This window comes from Pan paniscus, chromosome 16, assembly GCF_029289425.2.
Source record: "Pan paniscus chromosome 16, NHGRI_mPanPan1-v2.0_pri, whole genome shotgun sequence".
Lineage (NCBI taxonomy): Eukaryota > Metazoa > Chordata > Mammalia > Primates > Hominidae > Pan > Pan paniscus.
Window position 1 is genome coordinate 67,251,733 of NC_073265.2, and position 27,102 is coordinate 67,278,834.

The 27,102-nt window shown below is 44.2% G+C and overlaps 1 protein-coding gene across 1 annotated transcript in view; it reads right to left on the reverse strand.

The window, feature by feature from the left end:
* Positions 1–27,102, reverse strand: part of TBC1D2B (TBC1 domain family member 2B) — an 83,383-nt gene that overhangs the window by 43,796 nt on the left and 12,485 nt on the right. The window contains exons 2-3 of the mRNA XM_003813798.7: positions 15,539–15,692; positions 6,378–6,546 (exon numbers count right to left, since the gene is read on the reverse strand). Coding sequence (XP_003813846.4) covers positions 6,378–6,546; positions 15,539–15,692 — 323 coding nt within the window. The remainder of the gene's footprint in view (positions 1–6,377; positions 6,547–15,538; positions 15,693–27,102) is intronic.

Sequence of the window (27,102 nt, forward strand, 5' to 3'; positions counted from 1 at the left end):
AAATGACAGGGGTCAGACCCCACGGGACCCTGAAGGCCATGTTCAGCAGCACAGCCTTCAGGCTAAGGCAATGAGAAGCCTCTGAAAGGCTGAGGCAGTCGATTGAATTGATTCAGGTCCCTTAGAATTGGGTCCCTGCAACAGGTGGACCCAGCACAGGCACAGGATGCAGACAGGTGCCCTTCCTCAGCCCCCAACTCTAAATACAACCGGAGACATGGCCCAATTGCTCCCTTGCTGGCCCTGGACAAGACATTAAAGTTCTCTGAGCCTCGGCTTGCCATGCTGAGTCATGGTGAAAGGTCTCCGAGTCTACGGGCCAAAGCCACTGGTCCTCTCATGACCGCAGTGATTTCCATGGAACAGTGTCATACACCGACGGCCCTTCTGATATGTGGGCCCCTGGGAGCATGTGAATGGATCAAGACCAAGAGGACTACTGGGACATAATTGCTAAGCACGACTTCATGCTCCTGGGGGCTATCAGAAAAGACCAGGTGCCATTGCACCACTGCAGAAACACACACACACCCCAGCCAGCTTCCCGCAACTGCTGAAACTCCATGGGCCAAAGAGCAAGTTGCCTTCCTTCCTGCTTCCTTCTCCAGAAGGCCTGGCTTAAAAAATGTCTGTGTGAGGCAGCAGCATGGTGACTACATGCCTTGTCTTTCTTGGCAGACATAGCTGTGCCTTCCAACAAGGAAAATCACAAGTACCACATTACGGCTCCGGGACAGGAACAACTTCCCCTAATTCACCAAACATCCAGGTGCTTGCTTTGGGCTGCGCCGGGCCCTCTGCTACGAACTGGGGCTGAAGAGAGGAGTCACTGTCATGACTTTACGGTCCTAGACACTAAAACCATAATAGATTCTTGCGAACCCCCGCCATGCTCACAAATAACTCTTTCTACCAGGCCTGAGGGAGTCAAGAGAGAAGCAAAAACAAAGGATCAGAGCGGGGCCAACTGCAGGGCCTGCAGAAGACCTATGGGAGGCAGGCCTGGAAGGATGAGCACACCTTCCCGGCTAGCTCAGCCCTTACACCTGCATTGAGAAAGGCACCCCATCCACCTGACTCAAGGAAGTGGAGACTCACTTCACCTACTGGCTCAAAAGAGACAGGGTAATAACAGTGGCAGCAATACCAGCAGGCCTGGGTTGTGTAGCCACCATTTACTGAGCACTTACAATGACACTATGCTAGGCAGTTCTTATTTATAACCTTAACACTCACTCCCACCCATCCAGTAGAGGAGAGGCTTACTACACACACACACACACACACACACAGACACACACACGCAATTTACTGATGGAGAAAATAAAGCTCAGAGAAGTTAAGTCACTAGCTCAACATCACACACCCAATAAGTAGCAGGACTGGGATTCCAAAACCTGGGCTGACTGCAATATCCACAATGTGACCCCACTCTTGAACAGAACTAGAGCTGGACCCCAGGAGCCAGAGGTCCACATCAGGCCCAGCCTAGCACCCAGAGATGGGCGCACAGTCCAGGCCACAAAGCCACAGAACTTTGCTGACTGCTGTCAGCGCTGCTGCAGCCTAAGCACACCTCCTACATACACTGAAAACACGCTCAACCGCCACACAGGCTTCCGATGCACGCTCACACGTGTGCTCAGGCATGCGCTTTCTCACTCGTGCTTGCGCACTCCCACCCCTGAGTATGCACATACACACATGGACTGGCCAGAATTTCAGCAGAGACCTAGTTCCTTCACCTGGTGTGATTTGGACTGTTGATAAGTTAAATGAAAAATGTGGTTAAAGCAGGAATCCATATAAAAGGAACTTAAAACAAACACATGCACCTGTAAAGGTGTATGTAAATGTGCACTCATCTGCCAGTCTACTGATACACACCAGCCAAAGCCTCTTCTTGGAATCTGGGGATACTGGGCGTGGTGACACGTGCCTAAATTTCCAGCTACTCGGGGGGCTGAGGTGTGAGGATCACTTGAGCCCAGAAGTTCAAGGGTTCAGTAAGCCAAGATCGTGCCACTACACTCCAGCCTGGGTGACAAAGTAGAGACCCTGTCTCAAAAAATGAAAAAAGAAAAGAAAGGAAAGGGGAGAAAGAAAGAGAGAAAGTGAGAAAGAGAGAAAGAAAGAGAGAGAGAGAGAAAGAAAAAGAAAGAAAGGAAGAGAAAGAAAGAAAGAGAAAGAAAAAGAAAAGAAAGAAAGAAAGAAAGGGGGGGAGGGAGGGAGGAAGGAAGGAGAGAGAAAAGGAAGGAAGGAAGGAAAGAAGGGAGGGAGGGAGAGAGGAAGAGAGAAAGAAAGAAGGAAGGAAAGAAAGAAAGAAAGAAAGAAAGAAAGAAAGAAAGAAAGAAAGAAAGAAAGAAAGAAAGAAAAGGGAGGCAGGGAGGGAGGAAGGAAGAAATCAATCTGGGGATACTAACTGCAGTTCTCTGTTATCTTTCTCGGGCAAATCACATCCATTAAGACATCAGCTAACTTTCCCAATTTTGTTTGTTTCTTATTAAAAAGTGGAACAAGGCCTAACAGTTGTGAAACAATCTAAGCATAAAATCTTACAGGCTTTTAAGTTTTTTTTTCTTTGATTTTTCACGATCATGTCACCCACATCCTCATGGCAATTTTTTTAGTAACTCACCTTTATCAAATTTTCCCTAAGCATTCAACTTATTTTTCCTAGAAACAACAATTCCTTTTTATATTTCATGGGTTTAGTAAATATCTCATTGAATTACATAATTACAATAATAAGTACAACGGGCATTAACCAGCGAGGAACAAACCCAGCTGATTCTTGGTAGGTCTGTAGCTCAGCTGGTGGGGGCAGCAGGGACACAGGTGCCCTGAAGTGGCCCATTTGGTCTCATGCAGTCAGTCAGTGAGGACCATGGCTCTACTGAGGAACCTTAAAATGTCAGTTCATCAGGGGAGCTAGTTAAGAGAGTTTTAACTATACTGATAAATAGAATAAAAGAATAAACAAACCTTCATTTATCTTTTAAGCCTTGACCATAATGTTGATAGCATTTTGAGTGCATTAAAAAATACAATTTTTGAGCCATTCATTTATAATACAGTAATCTATTTTAGGGTCATTAAAGTCTGTGTGTGCACCTAAGGCATTTTATTTAAAACTTCATAAAGCATGCCATAAGTAAAAACAAACAAAAGAAAAACAAAAAACCATAAACACTTAAGATTCATATGCCAGTCAATAAGCATTAGTGTCTACAGAAAGTGGTCCCAAAAACCTCTGTGAAGAATGGCTTTGTCATGAGCTGTGCCTCCACCAGCAACAGCAACAACTAACACTCACCTAGTACTTCCTAAGTGCCAGGGACTGTTCTAAGCAGTTTACACATATGAATTCATCATCATGCTATCAATCTCATGATGTATGATTATTATCTTCATATTACAAATGAGAAACAGAGGCACAGAATATTAAGTAACTTGCCCAAGTTATCCAGCTACTAAGTGGCATAGCTGGGAGTTGAACTCAGGCAGCCTGGTTCTTAATCACTGTGTTACACGGCAAAGGCACAGCTGATAGAAGATAACTCCTACACTAGATTTTTCACCCTGAATGTGATCTGTCAGCTGTGACAGGGAGAAGTGACAGGCGTTCACTTTCCTAGGCAGGAGGCACTCAATCATCATCCATGTTCCTATGCTCAAGGACATGGAAAACACCCAGCATTACAGGTCTATTTCCACCTCATTCCATTATCTCACTTTGAGGGCAGATGACACAGCTTAGGTATGAAAATCTGGCAAACCAATAGTCCCCCAAATGTGTTCTTATGATGAAAGTGGGAAGGAGCACTGGGTCCCCAGTTAGGAGACCTGGGTGTGTGTTTCAGCTCGGCCACACACTTGCTATGTGATCTTGAGCAAGTCACTTTACCTCTCTAAGCCTCAACCTTTTAACATGTGGAATGAAGAGAGGCTCTCAGTGGTTTTCTGACACTTTTAGGAGCACAGATCCCTTTCTTTACTGAGAAGCCCAATACTTTGAAACAGAGGAAATCAGTGGTTCTCAAGCTGCAGGTACCTAGGGAAGGCAGCCCCACTGTGCCTCCCGGCTGACCCCTCCCCATCCCCTGGGTGCTGGGAGATGACTGGACTTAATCAGATGGCACAGGGCAGACAGGCACATGGTGAGCAGAGGTTCTGGGATGAAGAGGAAGGCACAGAACGGCCGGAACACAGAGGCTCACAAAGTGCTAATACTGGGAAGCAGCTGCCCAAGGAAGAGACTAATGTCATATCGTTGAGAACCTCAAATATCAGACCAAAGAGTTTGGAGCTGCACTTGCAGGCTGAGGGCTATCAGCGATGCTTCTGACGTAGGGAGATGACATGATCAGAGCTGACTGAAGAGAGAAAACAGCGAAAAGCCGATGAATGGGAGCAGAGCAGGACCAAGAAGGTGGGACTGCAGCCACAAGCCAGGATGAGGAAGGAAGGCAGGGCCCACTACAGTGATCACCCTCACAAGTGCTGGTCTTCTGAGGTCTGAGTACCCCTGACATTCAGCTCCAATATAACCTATATATATCCTATATATCCCACTCAGCTTCAATATAAACCTATGCCTTAAAAACTAAAAACACACAGAAAATAACTTTATCATACTGAATTCAACCACGAAGGTACAAAAAAGAAAGCAGTTACAGCAAAAGAGGCTACTTTTTAAAACAGTGTGTCCTTGGATGGTAGCTTCTAAGAACACCCCAGCCCCATCCTGAAAAACCAGTGGGACCCCTTATGGAGCTCAGCTGGCCAACTGCATAGTGACCACTGGCTTGGACTCTACAGGACAGCAAGAAACTTCCAAGTCTCCCACAACGCACTGCCACTACAACCTTTCTCTTATTTCATTTTTTCTTTTTTTTGAGACAGGGTTTCACCCCGTTGCCCAGGCTGGAGTGCAGTGATGCGAACTCAGCTCACTGCAGCCTCGACCTCTTGGCCTCAAGTGATTTTCCCACCTCAGCCTCCAAGTAGTTGGGACCGCAGGCATGCACCACCACCCCAGCTAATGGATAAACAAAATATGGCACATTCATATATGGGAATATTATTTGGCCATAAAAGGAAATGAAGCACTGATAGTTGCTACAACATGGATGAATCTTGAAAATATTATGCTAACGGAAAGAAGCCAGACACAAAGGTATGCACGGTGCCATTTATATGAAATGTCCACAATAAACAAATTCATAAGCCGGGGCAGTGGCTCATGTAATCCCAGCACTTTGGGAGGCCAAGGTAGGATTGCTTGAGCCCAGAAGTTGAGACCAGCCCGTGCAAGATAGAGGGACCCCTGTCTCTACAAAATAAATAAATAAATAAAATATTAGCCGGGCATGGTGGTGCACACCTGTAGTCCCAGCTACTCTGGAAGCTGAGGTAGGAGGATCGCTTCGTTCAAGGCTGCAGTGAGCCATGAACCACGCAACTGCATGCCAGCCTGGGTAACAGAACAAGACCTTGTCTTAAAAAAAAAAAAAACCCCACCAAAAAACAAATTCATAGAGATAGAAAGTTGATTAGGAGTTGCCTACGGCTGAGGATTGACAGAGGAGAAGGGGTTGGGGGAAATGAGAAGGAATTGCTAATGTAATGAGTTTCTTTTTGGATCGATGAAAACATTTAAAAATTGATTGTGGTGATGGAAGCACAACTCTGTGAATATACCAAAAATCATTGAATTGTACATTTTAAATGGGTGAATTGTACAGTGTGTGAATTGTATCTCAATGAAGTTCTTCTTTAAAAAACAAGTCAACCATAGTGGCACATGCCTGTAGTCCCAACTACTCAAGAGGCTGAGGCAGGAGGATCACTTCAGCCCAGGACTTGAGACCAGCCTGGGCAACACAGCAAGACCTCATCTCATAAAAACCAACCAAACGAACAAAAACCAACCCACCTCTACTCTCACTAGCCCATGCACAAACAGAGAATGGAAATCCAGAGCACAGGACGTGGCCAGCCTAGTGTCTTGGAGAGGGGACTAGGCCCTAGGCACAAGAAACCCCAGCTCTGCAGCCTGGAAGAATTGTGACCTCAGACACATACTCTCCTTCAGCCAGTTTCAGTCTCTGTAAAATGTCAGCCATATGACCTACTTCACAGAGTTGAGCAATTAAATTAAACCGTTTAAGTGTGAAACTGTTTGGCACAGTGTCAGACACAGAATAAGCATGTAATACAAGCTAAAACCACAATGATCTATGGGAAAGTATGATGTAAACAACAAAGGCCTTTGTAAGTGTAAGATAGTTTTATAACTTCATTTATAAAATTATAACATACATTATCAGAAACAACCCACTTTCAATTTCATATGCTGCTTTCTAAAGACTCACTTGAGCTCATTGCCCCACTGTTTCAAAGAGTAAAAATTAATGGAATTTGGATGCCCTGGGGCGGGCTGATTTGCAGCTTGTTCTCCCACCAGCTCTCCAGGCACAGTCTCCACAGCTAGGACATTTCTGGCTTTTTCTGCAGAAGCATTTGGGTGTGGGTAAATTAAATCTGAAAAAAAAGGTAAACAAATGTCAGTTACTCAAAGCTTCCACATGAAACTTGACATCTCACATAAAACACTGACTTGACATACTATATAAAAATCTAAACTATGTAATAGTATATTTTTAATGTATACTACATAAAAACATAATCTGTGGGTAACTCTGATGTTCTGAAACCATCTTCATCTAAACAGATCCATGTTTCTCAAAGGAAGGTTGTGACATGCCTCAAACCACCAAGTATTAACAGTGTTGGCCCAGAGAAAGCAAAGGCTAGAATTTTCCTCCAGTACTGCAGACCAATAACCCTCACCATAAACCCGTCATCAAAGTCCAATCACCTGTACTGATAAGAAACAATTTCCAGGATAAACTGTTATATAAGAAAAGCAAGGTGCAGATCAGATTATACAAGGGTCCCTTTTCTCTAAGAAAGTGGGAGAAATACAAATATAAATGTATTTGCTTGTAAAGAGTGACACTGAAAAAATAAAGTTTGCACATCACAGAATAGCAGTTCAGTAAATTCACAAGCAAACATACTGATGCTAAAGCATGATGAAACTTCACAACACATCTTTAAAATGTAAACTTTTGAAATAGTTAAGGTGGAAATGATATGATGGTCAGGATTTACTTCAAAATAGCAATATTTTGTTACTTAACAAATACATAGTAATATTTGCTTCAGGTAACATGTTATTTGCTTGAAAATAACAAAGCAGGGTATCAATGAAACGAGGGGTAATTACTGTTCCAACTACCTAATAAACCTAGAGGTAATATTATGTTATTCTTCGTATATATTTAAAATTTCCCATAATAAAAAGTTACTTAAAATTTTTTTTGTTTTTGATAAAAACATTTTTCTTTTTTTTTCCCCCATAGACGGAGTTTTGCTCTTGTTGCCCAGGACGGAATGCAATAGCGCGGTCTCGGCTCACTGCAACCTCCTCCTCCTGGGTTCAAGCGATTCTTCTGCCTCAGCCTCCCAAGTAGCTGGGATTACAGGCACCCGGCACCACACCTGGCTAATTTTTGTATTTTTAGTACAGATGAGGTTTCACCATGTTGGCCAGGCTGGTCACGAACTCCTGACCTCAGGTGATCCACCCTCCTCGGCCTCCCAAAGTGCTGGGATTATAGGCATGAGCCACTGTGCCCGGCTGATAAAAACATTTCTAACTACAAATACTTTGTATTCTTCCAAATAACATAATCTGCACTGGTATTTCAGTGGTAGAATTATCCCATGCCGAATGGCATAATCTCTCTGAGAATAGGACATGCTTATAAACAGAATTCAATATTACTTTACAATAATCAATTTGATCTACACTTCTTTTTAAAATATCTCTATATCAACAAAATCAACCATCTCTTTCTGTGAAATCAGAATTGACTGCTGACCACCGATATTCAAGAAAAATTATTTTCTCTTTTTTTTTTTGAGATAGGGTCTCAGTGAACACGACTCACTGCAGCCTCAACCTCCCAGGCTCATGCAATCCTCTTGCTTCAGCCTACCAAGTAGCTGGGACTACAGGCACGCACGATGCCCAGCTAATTTTTGTATTTTTTTTTTTTTTTTTTTTTGTAGAGACAGGGTTTGCCATATTGCCCAAGCTAGTCTTGAATGCCTGAGTTCAAGCAATTCTTCCACCTTGGCGTCCCAAAGTGCTGGGAATACAGGCATAAGCCACTGTACCCAGCCAAGAAAAATTCGTTTCTAATCAGAGAAGCACACAATCGGAGTCAGCAAGAACAGGTCTCTGGTAAAGGTCACTGAGCACTGGTAAAGGAAACAGAGAGCAGGCATTCCTGGGCTGCGCGGGCTTGGAGAGCAACGTCCTGAATGCCGCATGATGGACCTGCACTGTGTAGGCAGGTTCTGACTTGACCACAATCAGTGTAGGAAGGGCTTCAAGAACACACTGGGGAAGTATCTTGGGCATGGCATGAGTAAACAAGTGCTGTGTATCTATCAGGGTAATTTGGCTCTGGCCAGGAGAGTCAATGCATGGCTTACAGTAGGGTTCTGACTAAGAAAAGCAAGACGGTGTGCTGGGAACAGAAGAATTACAGACTTGGTAACAGAGTATACACTTTTTTTTTTTTTTTGAGACTGGGTCTCACTCTGTCACTAAGGCCTGGAGTGCAGTGGTGTGATCACGGCTCACTGCAGCCTCTTGAGTCAAGAGGCAAGAAGTTACAAATAACCACAGATCGCCAGTTCTTGGTTTTACTATCATGTATTAAGCACTAGGCACCGAGGGCACAACAACCAATGAGACAGAGCTTTCCCCGTAAAGGAGAACACATCCAGGAGAGAGACATAAGTAAAACAGTAACATGTCAAGCTCCAAGTCACCACAGAATAAATACATTGAGTCGTTGGGATCCAGACCCTTCCTCTGAGTCTTAGGGTTCCAGGAGATGCCTGGGGGACTTCTAGAGGGAAAAGAGGATGGGGGCCCCATGCTCAGCTTCATCCTCAGCAGTTCCTCCTTCACTCTTTTATATACTGGGGTTGCCTTTAAGATTTCATTTGGAAAAGAGGTTCCAGTAAACAAAAGAAAAAAAAGTTCAAACACCACTAATCCAGTCCAGTCTCCCTACCTACTTTCTCCATCAGGACACTAGAGTCCAGAGCCAGGGCCAGAACCCAGACACCTGCCCCTGCAGTATACAAATATTGCAAGGCAGGTAGAGATGAGTGTACCTACTAGAGGAGAGCACAGTGTCTGGAGTAGGGGGCAGGGGGTGCTCAATGTTGGTGACAGCATGTGTCAGTCTACAGGCACATGGGGTAAAGGCGCAGCTCAAACTCCTTTACTTCAAAGGCTGGTCTTACAATCATCATCACAATTCTAAGCCAAGTCAGGAAATAAACACAACAAACTGTACAGATTTCTGTTACAGGCTGAGTCCAGCCTCTTCTTCCTGTGTGGGCTAGTAGCAAGGTGATGAACGGCCCCTCTGCGAGATTGGACTGTCAAATGCTCATGTGGCAAAGTGCCTATTACCAAGAAAACCCCAGGCCTTGCAGCAACCCACAGCCCATACTGGAAATACTTCCTGAGGAACTCAGAGGCCCCAAGGAGGGGTGGAGAAAAGGGACCAGAGACCAGGGAGGAACATGTTGGAGGAAAATTTCTAAAAGTAATTATCTGACTTGAAAAAGAAGCTCTTTTCCAGCTTAATACATTTTTGCTGTTACTGTTATTTTTGTCTGGTTTTTGGTTTTTAAGAGACTACGTGAGATTTACTTAATGAAAAGCAGAGCTGCTGGCTTCTCCTCAATACATGTCCTAACATTAGCATGCAGGGAACCGCCTCAAGGAGGACACTAAGGGAAAACACAAACTAGGACATGGCAACATTTCCTCGAAGATTTTAAGAGGCTGGACTGGTGTTCATGAACATGTCTTTTGTCTTACAGCTTCAGTGGGGAAAGAAAGTCTGTGCCTGACGGTTTTTGGTGTTTAGACCTCTGTCTTTTTTAAACATTTTCAAATGCCTAAATGAAAACTCTGAGGGAGTTTCCAACTGCATTGTTCCCATTTCCTAGGTTCTGATTCCAGCACTGCCTCTAAATCCAGTGTGACCCCGGGCAGTCTCAGTCTCCCTGGTCTCCAAGAGCCCTTCCCACTTACTGCATTCTAACACATGATGCTCAAAGTCTCCTCCTAACGGGACTCCCCGCACAGGGGCGGCTCCTGCCTACAACTGGACTGCCTCAGTGACTCTTCCCTCTCCTCTCCTGCTGTCTCAGTCAGGCCTAGGTGCTCCGCCAGCAACCTCTGCAGAGCACAGAACTGTGTACAGTGGGAGAATTCTCATAAAACTCAACCCAGGCTTGCAGCTGCATCCAAGAAAGGAGAAAAGAACACTGGGAAAGGGTTGTACCCATATGCATCAAAGCACACAGCAAACGAAAGTCTGGGTGTCAACACTGGGAGTTGGAGGAAGACAGGGTGGGCTTAATCTGAAAAAAATTTTTTTATTTATCAATGTGAGTTTTAATACAGATTGTGAAGGACCCAGTCAGGAGGAATAGAAATATCTTCCAAGTGAGGACATAGCATGCATCTAAGTACCAGAAAAAAGGGGCAGCCAACCACCAGGTCCTGAGAGGCCCCAGGATGGGCCAGTCCATATGTCTGGTTAATTGCTCATCTGCCTGTCCCCTACCCCCATCAAGGACACAACTCTGTGAGAACTGAACCTCTATCTGATTTGCTAACAGCTGCATATCCAACACCTAGCATACAGGAGTGACTTAATAAATATTGGTTAAATGACCAAATTAATCCATAAAAGACAAGAACTTGCTAACATGGCATGGGACAAAAGGCCAATTGGGCAGAAGGCAGCAAAGGCCCCTGCAGTTCTTGAGTGGGTTTATACTCATCATACTTCCTGACTTTCCTCTCTCCTGCCACCTTGCCTCTGACAGATGCCCTGAATTGGGGTGGGGGTTTCCCTGGGGTGGGGGTTTCCCTCTTTTCCTTTCCCATTCCTCCCTGTTCTCCTGCAATCTGGCTCAGCCACCACTCCGCCCCCATTCACAGCCACATCAATCCCTGTATTCACCTGCACCAAGTCCCACCAAATCTAGGCTGAGGATGTCTCTGCTGACACCAAATTGCAAGCCTGTTCCAGATAGACTCCTTTCCGACCCTCTCTAGCAGGCTCCTCCGAGACAGAACTGCAATCTAACCCCACTCAGCATCTCCCTCACATCCTCCCTCCCACAGTCACATTCTTTCACAACCTGACTTTCACAGAACATTCAAACCAGAAGGAACCTGGTTCAGAGAGCATCTTGCTTTACAGATGGGGAAATTATGATGTGCTCAAGGTCCCATAAGCTCTCCCCATGCTGCCTCTCAGATAAAACACTGGTAACTACCATGACTGATACTTCACAAGAACGCATGGTATTTTGCAGCATTTTACAAGGATTACACAAAAGCACAGCTTCCTTGATCTCTGTATGGAATCACGACATTAAAGGATGATGTGTAATTCCTGTGGCACTGCCAACGCGGGGCCTGCATTCCACCTGATGGCTTTCCTTCTGGCAGCTCTCTACACCCTGCATCCTGCACTGAGAGCACTGCTCAGGCTGCCTGAGGACTGAAAGTTACAGCTACTCCTCCCACGCCATCCCCTTGCACACAAGCTGTTAAAAGTGTAACAGTTCAACTAACCAATGCAACTGCTTCAGGGGAGGAAATGTGTGGTCATCCTTCAAACTGTCTTCACAATACAATTTTCTGCAAGAAATACCATCCATATTCAAACAGGCACTTGGGTATTTGAGCCTGCTATGACCATGAGTGCTTTAGTACTCATGAACTTTCAAGAAGTTTTTTAAAAAAGCAGGGTGTTGTTATCCCTGGTTTGTTTTCTTATTAGTTTATGTGGGGAATGAAGTAAACGGAATGTGCTAGACATACATCCTGTAATGAGGCTATTAGCCATTTATGGGCACCTCCTTTGGGTTCTAGCTACCTCATTCTCAACAGCTATAAAGGTTTATAGACACCTGATTGTATCTTTATGCAAATTACTCTTTTGTGTTGAAACTAGGTCTTTATCCAGACACAGAAGACAATGTAGAATGGTATTTGAGGCATGGCATGCCTTCAGAGGGCAGGCTACAAAATAGAGGGCAGACAGAACAGATATTGACTAATAATAAAGCTGCAAGTTCCAATCACACAGGAAAGTCTCTTACTCAACACAGATTCTAGAAAAAAAATTAATGTAAGCAACTATGTGACAGTGCTGGCTCCTTAATGAATATTCAATCCAGCTTTTCCTTACTTATAGACCTTGGTTTTGATCGTGGCCATATGCTCAGCTAAACTACTTGGCTTCCCAGACTCCTTCCAGCTAGGAATGGCCATATGACAGTTCCAGCTAATGATGCATAAGCCACAGGTTTCTGGGAAAGCATTCTCCTTTTGATGTAAGTGCCACCCCCAGGGGCAGCTAGCATGAGCAAGAAAGCTAATACACTCTAGCAATGGAAAATACAGAGTCAGAGACAGCTTGGGCCCTTCAGTGGCACTAGTGAGTAGCTATGCCAGCCACAAACTGCTTATCATGTGAGACAAATTACTCCCTATGTGTAAGTCCTTATTAGTAAGGTTTCCTGTTAATTACAACTAAACATAATGCTAACCCTTTCAAAATGATATCATCTCATATATATGTATACAATATATATGTGTATATACACATACATATGGCTCTTTACACTTAACAATGCAGTTTCCCATTTGATCTTTATAACAACTATGAAGAGGGGTGAACAAACTTCAATTCCCAGAGCCACAGTTTCCTAACCCTGTACTACAGGATACGTGACTTACTTAGAGTCTGGCAACTAGTAAATATCCCCAAGACTCACAGGCCCACAGGGCTTCTTCCACCAGGTAGAGCTGCCTTCTAAGATATCCAACTAGCTATCAGTGCAAAACGTTAATCCCCTATATCTTTCTCCATATTGACTTTAGGTGCTAGGAGGGTCCTGATGGGTGACGCCCACTAGACTACAAACCAAAATGTTCCAAACAACTGGGTGACTACGAGACAATACTAGGAAAAGTTTTATTTTTAATGCAAATCAGTTATAAAAACATTCTTCTTTAATTCTTACTAGAGTAGGCTAAGCTGAGCAGATAACGACAAGCATGGCTTTAGAAACTTCACAGAGCACTGCCATATAACACATCACAATTTATCTTTGAACCAGATTTTATCTCTGACGATAAAACAAAAGGGGCTAAAATACAGCCTTTTCTTCTTGACTTCCTGCTTTAGATTTTTTGACTTCCTGAACCATTATAGTCTCACATACTGCTCTGGGGCCCAAAGTTTCATTCCTTGTTCTTCGAAACTATCTAAAAATTAACAGAAGTCTAATGTTACAGTCATTTCTATCTATAAAATCTTCAAAGGCACTCCACTGCTCTTAGGTTAAAGTCCAAAATCCCAAGACCAGCAGTCTAGGCTCTCCCCCAGCTCTGGCTCTGGGTCCCAGGTGTGCCCCCAGGTTCAGCTCGCTCCCCACAACTGCTTCCAGCCAGTAGCCATCCTGACCGCAGCTCTGGGAAGGCACCGCAGTTCAGCCCTGTCATCTGACTCCCCTCCTTTCTACCTAGCTAGTTCCTGGCCATCCTCCAGGCCTTGGCTTAGATGCACTTCCTCAGAGAGGCCCTAACTGCCAGAAACTATGCACAGCCCACTTACAGCCCATGGTACCAGCATGCACCCTTCCCTCACATTTCTCTCATTTTTTCTCTGCACAACCACCCTGCTTGACTAGAAATTCTGTGAGGAGAGGGACAAAGCTCATCTTGAGTGCCGACTTTGCTGAATGAATGAGTAAATGTCAGATGGCATTTAAGCAAATGCTAAATTCCATACCTGGAGTCCCCATATCAAAGGAGGAGAAACAAATATGGGCTTCAGATGTTTTCTCTGGCTCTCTAATCACAGCATTTTGGCTTAGAAGGAGGAAGGACAGCTGTTATAAAGAGACTATAGGGCTAGGCACTACTTCTTTGTCCTCCTTTCGGTTTAATATCCCTGAGTCTTTGCTAGAAAGAAGCACTTGGTGCCCTCAGAACAAAGGAACTGAGGCAAATCAAGCACCTCCTGTGCCAAAGGCACTGGCTATGCTCATGAACACTGCCTGTTCCCACAGGGTTTCCAAATGTTCCAAGTGACTGAGACACTCAGTTAGGAGCTCCTTTTGAGTGAAAAGCACTATAAGAGTGGCTTTCAAAACAACTCAGTTAACAGTGACTCGACCCTGAACTAAACATAAGGGCGCATAAAGTTGAAAATAAAGGCATGATCTCAGAACCTGGAATAGTCAGAGCGCTAAGACAGTCGTGAAAGTGACTCAAAAACTCTCACAGAAAACGTATCAATAGGTACAAAGCATATATAGTAATTTATCACTGATAAGAGGGTTAACCTGCTGAAAAATACTGGGACAAGTAAAAACAAGACTGACAAATTTGGAGATGAAAAATTCATCTAAGAATGCCTTTGTTTCTGGAGTAAATCAGCCACATGTGCCAACACCATCCTTGGTGGGACAGGCAACTCGGATGCAGCCCTGTGTTCTGCTGAGCAGAGGGTCCCACGGGTTTTAGGAAGTGAAGAAATCTCTTTATGAAACTGTTAGAACTAGTCCTTACTGTTGTCTACTCCTTTTAATGTACGCTCTGTGTGTCTTCCAAAAATACTAATACAATGGCCTGGGCTTTTTAGACCTTACTTCAGAGCTCAGGAGGCTGTTTTGTTTGTTTGTTTGTTTGTTTTTCTGGACGTGTTATTTTCCCTGTATGAAGAGTGGGGGCCAAAAAACAGTCCCATCTCCACAGTCTTTGCAGTGGGGTAGGATGGGCAGCAAATAATTGTTGTTCTGTTCTTTCTAGAGGTTATCTCCATGCTGCAAATGGCCAGGGATTACCCTGAGTTATAGAAATGCCATGAATCCAGGATAGAATGAAATCAATGTTTGAAGGTTAAAGTCTTCCTAAGAAACACTAGAGAATTACAAGTGGAATGATCCGAGAATACCTTCCTAGTGTATACAAACACCTGTCAATCTTGGCAAGTCTGCCCAAGCATGACTATCTAGGCATGAGTGCTTCATCATTAGGTGTAGTAGAAAGGCTGGCCCTGCAGTCAGAACTAGACTTACAGCACCACAACTTACCACATGCTGACCTTAGTCGTATCTTCCATATGCTTGGCACTGGCCCTGCCTGATTCCAAGGCTGTCACTGGGCTTGCATAAGCTTTGTACATGGAGGCGCTGGGTAACTGTGGAATGCTGTCCACTCATAAGGTAGCATCATTATTATTTTCTTTCTAAATTCATTTTTATTCACTGCTAAGTTCATGTGTGGTATCGAATGGCTTACACAAAGAACTGACCCAGCTCCCCTTTATTTCTGCCTTACCGGTGTTATCTCTGGCTACAAGACCCTTAGGAAAATCCCCGGGAGTTGGAGAGGTCCTGCTGTCCCACTTGACCATGTCAAGACTGTTACAATATTCCCATCTCTTCTGCTGAAGCTCCTGTAACCAGTAAGTCATGAGTTGACGATTGGGAGCCTAGAAAGAGGGAGGGGAAAAACATGTTATGGCCACCAGTAATATGAAGAGCTTAAAAAATATTATGTCTCATGAGTAGACTGTTCAGCTTGCCATGTGAGAGTTAAGATGAACAGATCAAGGAAACTTCAGTTACAAGATTAGTAGCTTTTGCTCATGATGAGTTGGTCGAGCAAATAGCAATTGTAACATGAAGAATTGAACCCAATTAACAAGAAGTCTTTTTAAATTCTAAAATTAAAGAATAATGCAGTATAACATTTTCCTCAAAACCGTTTAGGAAGATGTGATAATACTGCTGCTCTTTTACTCTGAGCAACTACAAATTCCATCTTCAGAAATAAAATCTGACATAGGTATGAAAGACGGCCTTGCCAAATCACATCAAATAATGATATTTAAACTCCATCAGCATCTGAGAGTATACAAAGAAAACTGCAGATTAAAAACTAGCTGGCACTCCTATTAAAATGGCTAATATTTCAAAAAGTTGACAATGCCAAGTGCTGACAAGGGTGCAGGGCAGCTAGTACTTTCATAAGCTGCAGGTGGAATGCAACATGGTGCAGCTACTTTAGAAAACAGTTTGGCAATTCCTTATAAAGTTAAACATACACTTACCAAGTAACCTGGCAAGCCCATCCCTACATATCCACCCAAGAGGAATGAAAACATATTCACACAAAGACCTGTATGTGAATGTTTATAGAGGTTTTATTCATAATTGCCCAAAAAAATGAGAACTTTGTCTGGAGAAAGGATTAAAAAAAACTGGTACATCTATACAATAATATACTATTTAGCAATAAAAAGGAGCACACTATTGATTCCTACTACATGGATAAATATTAAATGCATATTGCCAAGTGAAAGAAGCTTGACCCAAACGGTTATATACTGTATGATGCCACTTATGTAACACCCTGAAAAGGCAAAAATTGTCAGGACAGAAAACAAATCTGTGGTTGCCAGGGCTTGGCAGGGAGGGGAGCAGCTGACTACAAAGCGGCAGCACAAGAATTTGTGGGTGACAGAACTGCTATGTATCATGGTTCTGGTGGTAAAGTCATGATTCTACACATTTGTCCAAAATCACAGAATTATATACACAAAGAGTGAATATCATTAAAAAAAAATCAACCAAGATGGGAGAGAGGACCCAGAACAATGAACCTAAATATAAATAAACTAGACTGCAGGTATCGGTCAAGGTCTCCAGGCTGCCCCCAGCAAAGGAGTCCCAAGAAGAAGGAAAGCTGCCATGACACGATTATGGGAACTTCATCAACACTGGCATCCAGTGACATGTGCAGACATCAGACACAGTGGTTCCCAAGATCAGAGGCAGTGAAGAAAATGGCTCTGCAGGCCTGACAGCAAGAGATAGCCCTAGACCAAACTACTACTACCTACAAGCAAAGGATAACCTGTGGGTGCTGTGGCCACAACCTGGGTCTTTTTAGTGATACTTGCATACCTGGCCCCAGTTAAAGAAAATGATCTTTGGGTATTTTCATTACAGGATCTTTGGGTATTTTACAGAAAGTTCTTCCAACTATACCAGCCAAGTTGCCATTTCATCCATTCATTTAACCAACATTTGCTGAGCACCTATCAGGTACCCAGACCTGGGGCCTGGCCTAGTGAGAAAGACAGGAAAAAACAACCAGTAGTTTCCATGTTGCATTAAGTGCTATGACAGAAAGCAGAGCAGGTGACGCGGGGCTGGCGTGACTGGAGAGCACTGGGGAAGGACACATAGCCAAAGAGGGGAGGTGCAGCAAAGGACAAGGTACTCAAAGTTCAGGACACCTGCCATAGGCAGGTTCAAAAGCTTCAAAGTATAGGTTTAATGTCTATCTTCTCCAAGAAACAAACTCCAAGTTGTCTCCATTTCTCTAGCATCTAGCTCAGTGTCAGGCACATAGTAGGTCAGTATTTACTGAATACATATATGAAGGAATAAGTGAATGAATGAATAATCAGAAAATGATAGAGGAGAACTTGGTCTTAAAGGGGAAGCAGGCAGTGGCCAGAGGAAAAGAGATTCCAGGGAGAGAGAGAAGTGTCTACAAAAGCACAAAGGTCAGAGAGCAAGAGTGAGGTGAGGTCAGTGAGTGGCAAGGACCTGGCCCTGAAGGGACTTGTGTGCCTTCCTAAAGAGATGGAATGGGGAACTTAGCAGGGCACTGACATTATTAGACAAAGGTCCTGCTGGTGAAAATGGTGGTGAGGGAAAGGCAGGTGCACAGTTTGCATAGGAGGAGATTAGTTCAGGCCAGAGGCCGTGAGCCCACTTGAGAGATCCATGAATTGCAGCCTGGAGTTTGGGAGGCAGGCTGGTTGCAGTGCAGACACAGGAGCTCAGCCTGGCCCTGGGGCGGGGCAAAGAGCACACAAGCACTTCCACAGGAAGGGAGAGGAGAGTCACTAGGCAAGTCAGGAACTGAGAGACACAACCAGAGCCAAATTCAGAGCCCAAAGCCCACCCAGTCCTCCTCTTTTTTTTTTTTTTTTTTTTTTTTGCAGATGAGGGGACAGAGGCCCAGAAAGGGAAGTGACTTGTCTAGGTCATACAGGGAGTCAATACTGTGAGCCCAGTCTGCCAAACCCCCAACCCTTAGAGGCAAGTGTGTGTTTGGGTGGGGGAATGTGCGTGTGTGGTCCTCCCACCAGCTCCCTGACTACCTGGCCCCTCCATTCCCATGCCACAGGTGAGCTAAGCACCCTGGGAGCCTTCTGCTCCAGCCAGGGAGGTGCCCAGACACTTCCTCTTGTTCAGCCTGCATACGCAGCTGTGTTTCTATTTATGCTCGGGAGCCACAGGCTGCTAGAGAAGCTGGCACATACTCACTAGGGCATATCTGAACCAACCTCTCCAGCTGCCTCTGACAATGCAGGCACCATGAAAAATCTGCTTTTTACAAGAAATCCTTTTCACTTTAAATCTTTGAGTATTAAATGTAACTGGGAAACAATCAGTAACCTCTGAGTCATCTCTCACTAAATTCCTGGGGCAAAACTTTTAGATCACATGCTTTCAATGACTGATATTTTATCATATTGTAGAAATTTGGTCAATAAGATGGGCAAAATCTGGTTAACAAGTCAGTTAATCAAGACACTGATTAACTGGGTTTGTTTCCTTTCAAAAAAAAAAAAACCTAGACAGGCTGCTATAGTAGCTCACACCTGTAATCTCAGCACTTTGGGAGGCCGAGGCGGGCGGATCACCTGAGGTCAGGAGTTCGAGACCAGCCTAGCCAACATGGTGAAACCCCGTCTCTACTAAAAGTATTTTTATTTTATTTATTTTTTTTTTTTGAGACGGAGTCTCGCTCTGTCGCCCAGGCTGGAGTGCAGTGGCGCGATCTCGGCTCACTGCAAGCTCCGCCTCCCGGGTTCACGCCATTCTCCTGCCTCAGCCTCCCGAGTAGCTGGGACTACAGGCGCCCGCTACCACGCCCGGCTAATTTTTTGTATTTTTAGTAGAGACGGGGTTTCACCGTGTTAGCCAGGATGGTCTCGATCTCCTGACCTCGTGATCCGCCCGCCTCGGCCTCCCAAAGTGCTGGGATTACAGGCGTGAGCCACCGCGCCCGGCCTAAAAGTATTTTTAAAAATTAGCCAGGCATGGTGGTGGGTGCCCGTAATCCCAGCTACTTGGGAGGCTGAGGCAGGAGAACTGCTTGAACCCAGGAAACGGAGGTTGCAGTGAGCCGACATGGTGCCACTGCACTCCAGCCTGGGCGACAGTGAGACTCTGTCTCAAAGAAAAAAAAAAATCTAGAGATCACTAGAAGACTTTTGACTTCAATCCCCAATTAGCTAGTAAAAGGCTGGGGGCAAGACTGTCTGAAATGGCTCTGGGGCATGTGCTTTGACAGAAAAGCCCCAAAGGGCCTTTTCTGAAGACAGCTGAAACCCAAAGACAGAAACACACACAGGTTCTAAGACTGAGCACCACTAAAAGCACAACACAGCAAAATCAGCAGAAATCCAAAAAGCCTCTGCGTTTTTTATCTGGTATCTTTTAGCAAAGGACTAAATGGAGATTCGGCTCAGGCCTAATTAAATGTATAATCACAAACCAGCCTCTTTATCGCCCCAGTCCCAGGAAATTGGTTCAGATCTGCCCTGTACCAACACAGTAGCCCTAGCCAGAAGTGACTACTGAGCACATGAGAGATGGCCAGTGCCACATAAAATCTTTTGGATACACTGAATAAATACAATAGTATTAAAATTAATTTTACTGGTTTAATGTGGCCAATTGAAAATTTAAAAGTATATATGTGGCTCACATCTTATCTTTACTGAACAGTGCTGGTCTACACTACAATGGCAAATACATTCCATTTTGAGAGCCAAGGTTGGTGGGAGATCTGGCTTGGCAGGAAACAGTACCTCAGGATTATAACATAAGCCAAGGGCATGGGGTCCATGGGGGTGTGGGGCAGCCAACACCATTGCCCTTCTACAGCACTTTACAACTCAAGATAACTTCTCTCTTTAAACAGGCGCCTCCATATCTCCAACCACCCCGTGGTCCATTAATGTCCAAGGAGAGGCCAACATTCTTTAGGAACCCAGGCATCTGATGGTCTGGCCCCAGCTATAGTGCCTTTATTCAGTGCTCCGAAAGTGGGGCGAGTAGGACCTTTGAGTGATCTGGCTGCACAGACAACGCCTTGCTAGGTCTATCACCAGGAGTTCCCTCCGCCGAGCCTCAGCTCAGCTGGTGACAATGAGCCAGTCAGCGCAGGAGCTAATGGCCAGGACCACACAGCATTCACCAAAGACACGCCCGCCGGAGAAGTGAGGACCGGGAAGGATCACCATCTGCCCCCCACCCCTCAGAATGACCAAAATGCTGTGGTCCCAAGTTCTGGAGAGCCAGACAGGCATTCCACTCATGCTAGAAGAAACAGTGACAAGGCAGAGCTCCACAGATCAGCAGAGAATTGGGAGCCAATGCCAGGCAAGCACCCAGCAAGAAGCCAGGTGCTGGTGTGTGCTGTCTGATGCCTTACCCAGGCCAGCTCCTGAGTATCCCCTAATACCAGTCTCTCCAGCTCCTTCCTCCTCACCCTTCAAGGTCCAATGCAAAGGCCACCTCTTCAGAGCAGGTTTCCCTGACCTGGGTGTGCATTTTGTCTCCCCTAACACCAGTCTCCTCAGCTCCTTCCTACTCACCCTTCAAGATCCAATGCAAAGGCCACCTCTTCAGAGCAGGTTTCCCTGATCTGGGTGTACATTTTGTCTCCATTCTCTGAATAGGGAGCTCAGAGAATCTTGTAGCCCAGGTAACCCTCCCATGGAGGTGAGGGCACTCCCTGCATGTTCCTCACTAACCCAAGTTCCTTAAAGGCAGAGACCAGACCTGCTGGTCTCAATACGATCCAAGATGCCTTGCACAGTGTCCTGAATATAAACACTCAAATATCTGACTCATCCTCTCATGTTCAATTGTTGCTACTTCCTCGACACTGCTGAAATCCCAGGTCAAATATGGCACCAATCCCAATATGAGACCAAGCTGAACATCTTGGAAAGCCATTGTAGTTGTCTCCTACATGGCTGCATGAACGTCCTGGGTGAGGGAGAGGGGCAGACAAGGATTGGGTGGGCACAATTCTACATGACAGCCATCTGCTGCCTTTGGGTGCCAAGACATGAGGCACCAGCTCGGAGAATAAAAGCAAGCCATCCACATTCTGCTTGAGGTGGGAATGCAGTCCTTGACAGCTGGCTGAGAAGTACCATGTGATGCCCCAGCTGCTCCCACAAGCTGCTGTCCCCAGGTCTCTAGTAGCTCAAAACCCAGAAGCCCACTCTTGTGTGAGACAGGCCCTGGCCACCTGTTCCTCCTCTTGGGCCCCAGAGACTCCCCTCAGCCTCCCACCAGCTCTCAACTTGATGCTTAGACAAGTCCCACAATAAAGTTGTTTGATTACAAGTTAACTGATTTCAATACACGTATATTATGGGCCCACTCTCAGCAGGAAGTACATGATTGTGAGGACAGGGGCTGGAGTAGCAACCCAGCAGCATCTACAGGGAGTCGGGCCTCATCATCTCCACTAAACAACAAGTTTATCTAAGCTTTTATTTCCTTTGGTAAACAATGTCCACCTATCAAAATTTACCACATTTTAGAAGCTATAACAATGTTCTCATTCTTTGACCCACAATTCTATTCCTGGGAATGTAGCTAAAGTAGTCCAAAAGAGGAAAAAGGGACAACACCATGTACATAAAGTGTTCATTTGCTTGACAAATGTTTATTAAGAGCCTAACTTGGGCCAAGTCCAGTAGTTAGCACTAAGAATACAGAACTGGATATGATCTGGTTAATTCCTACCTCTGAGATATTCACCGCAAGCAAACATTTTCCTTTATGCCAACAATAAACAGTGGGAAACAAGTTTATAATTACAATCAACATAAAATGCCTAGGTATCCAATTAAGAAATCCAGAGGCCAGGCGCAGTGGCTCATGCCAGTAATCTTAGCCCTTTGGGAGGCCCAGGTGGGTGAATCACTTGGGCTCAGGAGTTTGAGACCAGCCTGAGCAACATGGTGAAACCACATCACTACCAAAAAAAAAAAAAATTAGCCAGGAATGGTGGCGTGTGCTTGTAGTACCAGCTACTCAGGAGGCTGAAGTTAGATGATCCCTTGAGCCCAGGAGACAGAGTTTGCAGTGAGCCGAGATCTGTACCCAGCCTGGGCGACAGAGCAAGACCTATCTCTTGGTTGGGCACTGTGGCTCACTCCTGTAATCCCAGCACTTTGGGAGGCCGAGACAGGCAGATCACCTGAAGTCAGAAGTTCGAGACCAGCCTGGCCAACATGGTGAAACCTCGTCTCTATTAAAAATACCAAAATTAGCCAGGTGTGGTGGCACACTCCCGTAATCCCAGCTACTCGGGAGGCCGAGACAGGAGAATCGTTTACACCCAGGAAGCAGAGGTTGCAGTGAGCCGAGATCACGCCACTGCACTCCAGCCTGGGCAACAAGAGTGAAACTCTGTCTCAAAATGAAATCAGAAGACCCTGTCTCTTTAAAATATAATAATAATAGGCCAGGCACAGTGGCTCATGCCTGTAATCCCAGCACTACGGGAGACAGAGGCAGGCAGATTGCTTGAGCCCCGGAGTTCAAGATCAGCCTGGGCAATATGGTAAAACCTCGTCTCTATTAGAAATATAAATTTACCAGGTGTGGTGGCACACTCCTGTAATCCCAGCTACTTGGGAGGCTGAGGCAGGAGAATCATTTAAACCTGGGAGGCAGAGATTACAGTGAGCCAAGATTGTGCCATTGCACTCCAACCTAGGCAACAAGAGCAAAACTCCATATCAAAAACAAAACAAAAGACCCTGTCTCTTAAAAATATAATAATAATAGGCCAGGCACAGTGGCTGACACCTATAATCCCAGCACTTTGGGAGGCAGAGGCAGGCAGATCGCTTGAACCGAGGAGTTCGAGACCAGTCTGGCCAACATGGTGAAATCCCCTCTCTACAAAAAGTACAAAAATTAGCCAGGTGTGGTGGTGCATGCCTGTAGTCCCAGCTACTCAGAAGGCTGAGGTGGGAGAATTTCTTGAGCCCAGGAGGTTGAAGCTGCAGTGAGCCATAACTGTACCACTGTACTCCAGGCTGGGTGACAGAGCGAGACCCTGTCTCCAAAAATATATGTATAATTTATATATATTATATATATAATAGCATTAGGACAACTGGTCAAATACCTGGAAAAAAAATAAGTGATGCCCTGGGTGAGAAACCTATCATCAGAGAAAATAATTTCAAATTCAATTCATGATTTAATAAACTAATGAATTTAATAAAAACCATTAAATGAATGAATTTAATAAATTTAATAAAAACCATTAAATTAGAAAAAAAAGCCTGTATAATTAAAATTAAGTTTCTATCTCTTTCTGCCTCTTACAACAACAGTTGTATAGATTTCCACCAAATTATAAAGGTATGGAAGGGATGATAGGACTTAAATCAAGCAATGTGGCACAGCAGAAATTCACATGGGAAGGTTTAGCTAAAACTGAAGTATAAACAGCAGCCACAAGACTCTATGCAGAAAATGAATGCCATGTACACCATGATGCACTAGACGAGGAAAACAAAACACTCTTTCAAGACCGAGCCCAAAACTGAAAGCTAGAAGGACAGACACTTCAAACTGTAAGCCCCGGAGCTGCTTCTCCCATGGGCAACCCTGCAAGCCGTCTCCAGGCAGCAGGGAGTCACTGATTATAAGAGGGCTGATTAGTCTCCCCAGCAGCACAAGAAACTGCTGCCCTAACACTTCTATTCTCTTGGAAGGTAAAGGGCTTTCTAAACCCACAAAGAAAGCAAAGCAAAGAAAATATGTGTCTAAAACACTACAAATAAATTAATAGACAATGACGAACTGAAAAAAGACCAAACAACTTCAAAGTCACTAAGCATGGTGTAGAGTTTCACACCACTATAGCTTTGCAGGGCTCTTCACTCTTCCTGGACTGTGGGAAGTCCTGTTTCTCTGGTGAGATCCCATTAATCTTTAGTTTAAAAAAAAAACAACATATTTTAGACTTATATTTCAAATAATAACAATCTACATCTGCTGAGGAGAATTTGGAAAACACAGGAAAGCAAAGAAGAAAATAAAATGAACATAGCTGCATCACCAGAAATAACCTCCATCAATACTTTGGTATTTCCAAACATCTTTCTACCCATAAATGTATAGAAAATTCTCTACCCATATATTTTCTACCAATTTTCTAGCCAATTGGTAGAAAACCAATTTTCTTTATAAAACTGTATTAAAATTATATAGACTCTTCCATAATCTATATTTGCATATTATATTAGACACCATCAATTAAACAATTACTGTGTGCCAGACACTATGCTTTCGCTTTATACACACTGTCATTTAACCCTCGTAACTAACTCTCCCCAAACAGTATCATCTGCTTGCCCATGGACCCTGGAGCCTAACTACCACGGTTCAAATCCCAGCTCTGCTACTGGCTGGCTATGTTAGGTATGTTACATAAATTATCTGGGCCTCGGATTCCTTGCTGGTAAAATTGAAATAATAATAATAGGAACCTACTTCATGGTATTGAAGATTAATGAGTTAACATGTGTTAAGCTCAAAAGGGTGTTTGGCACAAAGTACTCATTAGGTATCAACTATCTATATTATCATGTTTACCCATAACCCACTTAACATGTGTTAAGCTCAGAAGAGTATTTGGCACAAAGTACTCATTGTGTATCAACTATCTATATTATCATGTTTACCCATGATAACCCACTTAACATCTGTTAAGCTCAGAAGAGTAATTGGCACAAAGTACTCATTGTGTATCAACTATCTATATTATCATGTTTACCCATGATAACCCACTTAACATCTGTTAAGCTCAGACGAGTATTTGGCACAAAGTACTCATTGTGTATCAACTACCTATATTATCATGTTTACCCAAAATCTCATAGCCACTTGGCACAGTCAAAACTCAAACCTGAGTCTGCATTACTTGCTATCAAGGGGAAGGATGAGAGAGCATGTCCAAGACAAAATCAATCCTCTCAGCATTTTAGCAGAAATCACAAGTTCCTCTATGGTTTTTCTCAAATATTGAAATGCTGATGGCCTCAATCAATAGCAAAGTTCAAATAAAAGCCTCTAGGCTGGCTTCAGGGACAAATAAAACTATATCAGATGCTGGTCCCCACATCAGTAGAGAAGGTCCTCTGGACATTAAATCTAGAGGGGTCAGCATAGTGTCACTGGGAGAGGGCATGACCATCAGTCTATGATGGCCAACATGGTTCCACTCTTAATCACAATTCTGCTCTAAGGGTGTTTCTCAAAAATAGACTGCTGTGAGCAATAACAACACCACACACAAGCAAATATGGAGAGGACAGAAACTTCTCCAGCCCGATATAATAGAATCGCCAGGTCTCCTATTCCTAAGGACTCCCTTGTCAGTCTCTCAGATTCATGCATCCTGACAGTCTCAGAGTCATCTACCCCTGGGCCTCTGGGTCTCCAGATTCATCTACTCCTGGGCCTCTGCAACACCTTCCTAACTGGACTTGCTGTCTCAGTCTCTCCTCTCCAAACTCTCTTCTGACACCAAGCCAATGAAGTCATATATGTCGCATGCTTAAAACTCTCTCATGGCTTCCAAGTGTCAAGAAATCTGGCCCACACTGCCCCACACTCCACAGAACTATAACCTTTCTCCCACACAAAAGGCCCACAAAAGCCTTCACAATCTCTGCTCCTACTGCACTAACACCTCCCTAACAAATTCCCACTCACTCAAGACCCAGTTCAAACATCTCATCTGTAAGGCCAGCCAACATCCCTTATACAACCAAACGATCATTCCTCCAACACGCTCTATGTGATGCACACCATCTCAATCACCCACTTAGGGTTATGAACTCTGGGTTCCTTCCCAAAGGGTCAGGTCCTACCATGTTTATTAGCCAAAAGAACAACATAACCAACAATCACGAAGGAGCCACAGGAAGGAAAATATATATACAGAATAGGTCAAGTCTGCATACCTTCTAGAAAGCAATTTAAATTACATGGATAGTTTTGGGTATCCATTTCTGAAAAGAATGCAATGGCTGCTCATAATGAAGGAATTTTTGTTTCTTAAACTCAAGGAAGGATATCTGGATCTCTAAGAAATGTCTAAAGTAATTTCTTCCATAAGCAATAAAAAGCACAAGAATATTGTAAGCAGCCTGGTAATACAAAACAAAATTCAAATGGAAAACAGACTATAACCCCGAATCTGATAAATAACTCTAGGTTCCAAATTTTTTCCTGAGTGTTTCAAAATCATGAGCCTGGAAACAATCTCAAGGGATCTGGCCCAGCACCAATGGAAAAAAAAATGTATTTTTTTCCCCGGGAAGGTTTTGAAATCTTCTGTTTCAGCCCAGCAACAGAGACTAAGAAGGCAAATACTGGATCTCCTGGCTCCTTGGAAAATGGAATGCAAGGTCACAAACCTCCATTCCTCTACTGAACATAACAAATTCTCCTTTCATATCTTTTAAAATTGCTATCTTAAAATTAGCAATCATATGTCTTACAAAATAATTGTATCTTATTAAAATAGTTCTAATCTAGCCCCTTTCAAAGGCTGAGCACACACCTAGAACCCATAATCAATTTCCCGGAAGAGTCTGCGTTGAGGTGGGCAGTCATTCCCTGGGAAGATGCCACATTCATCATCCATTCTGGTAGGTGGTGGTCTGAGGAGTTCTGCCATCTCTAACACTCAAGCACCCCTTTTAAAAAGCAAACACCTTGAGAGAAAAGCCATTTCTTAAACCCATATTCAGCAAATAC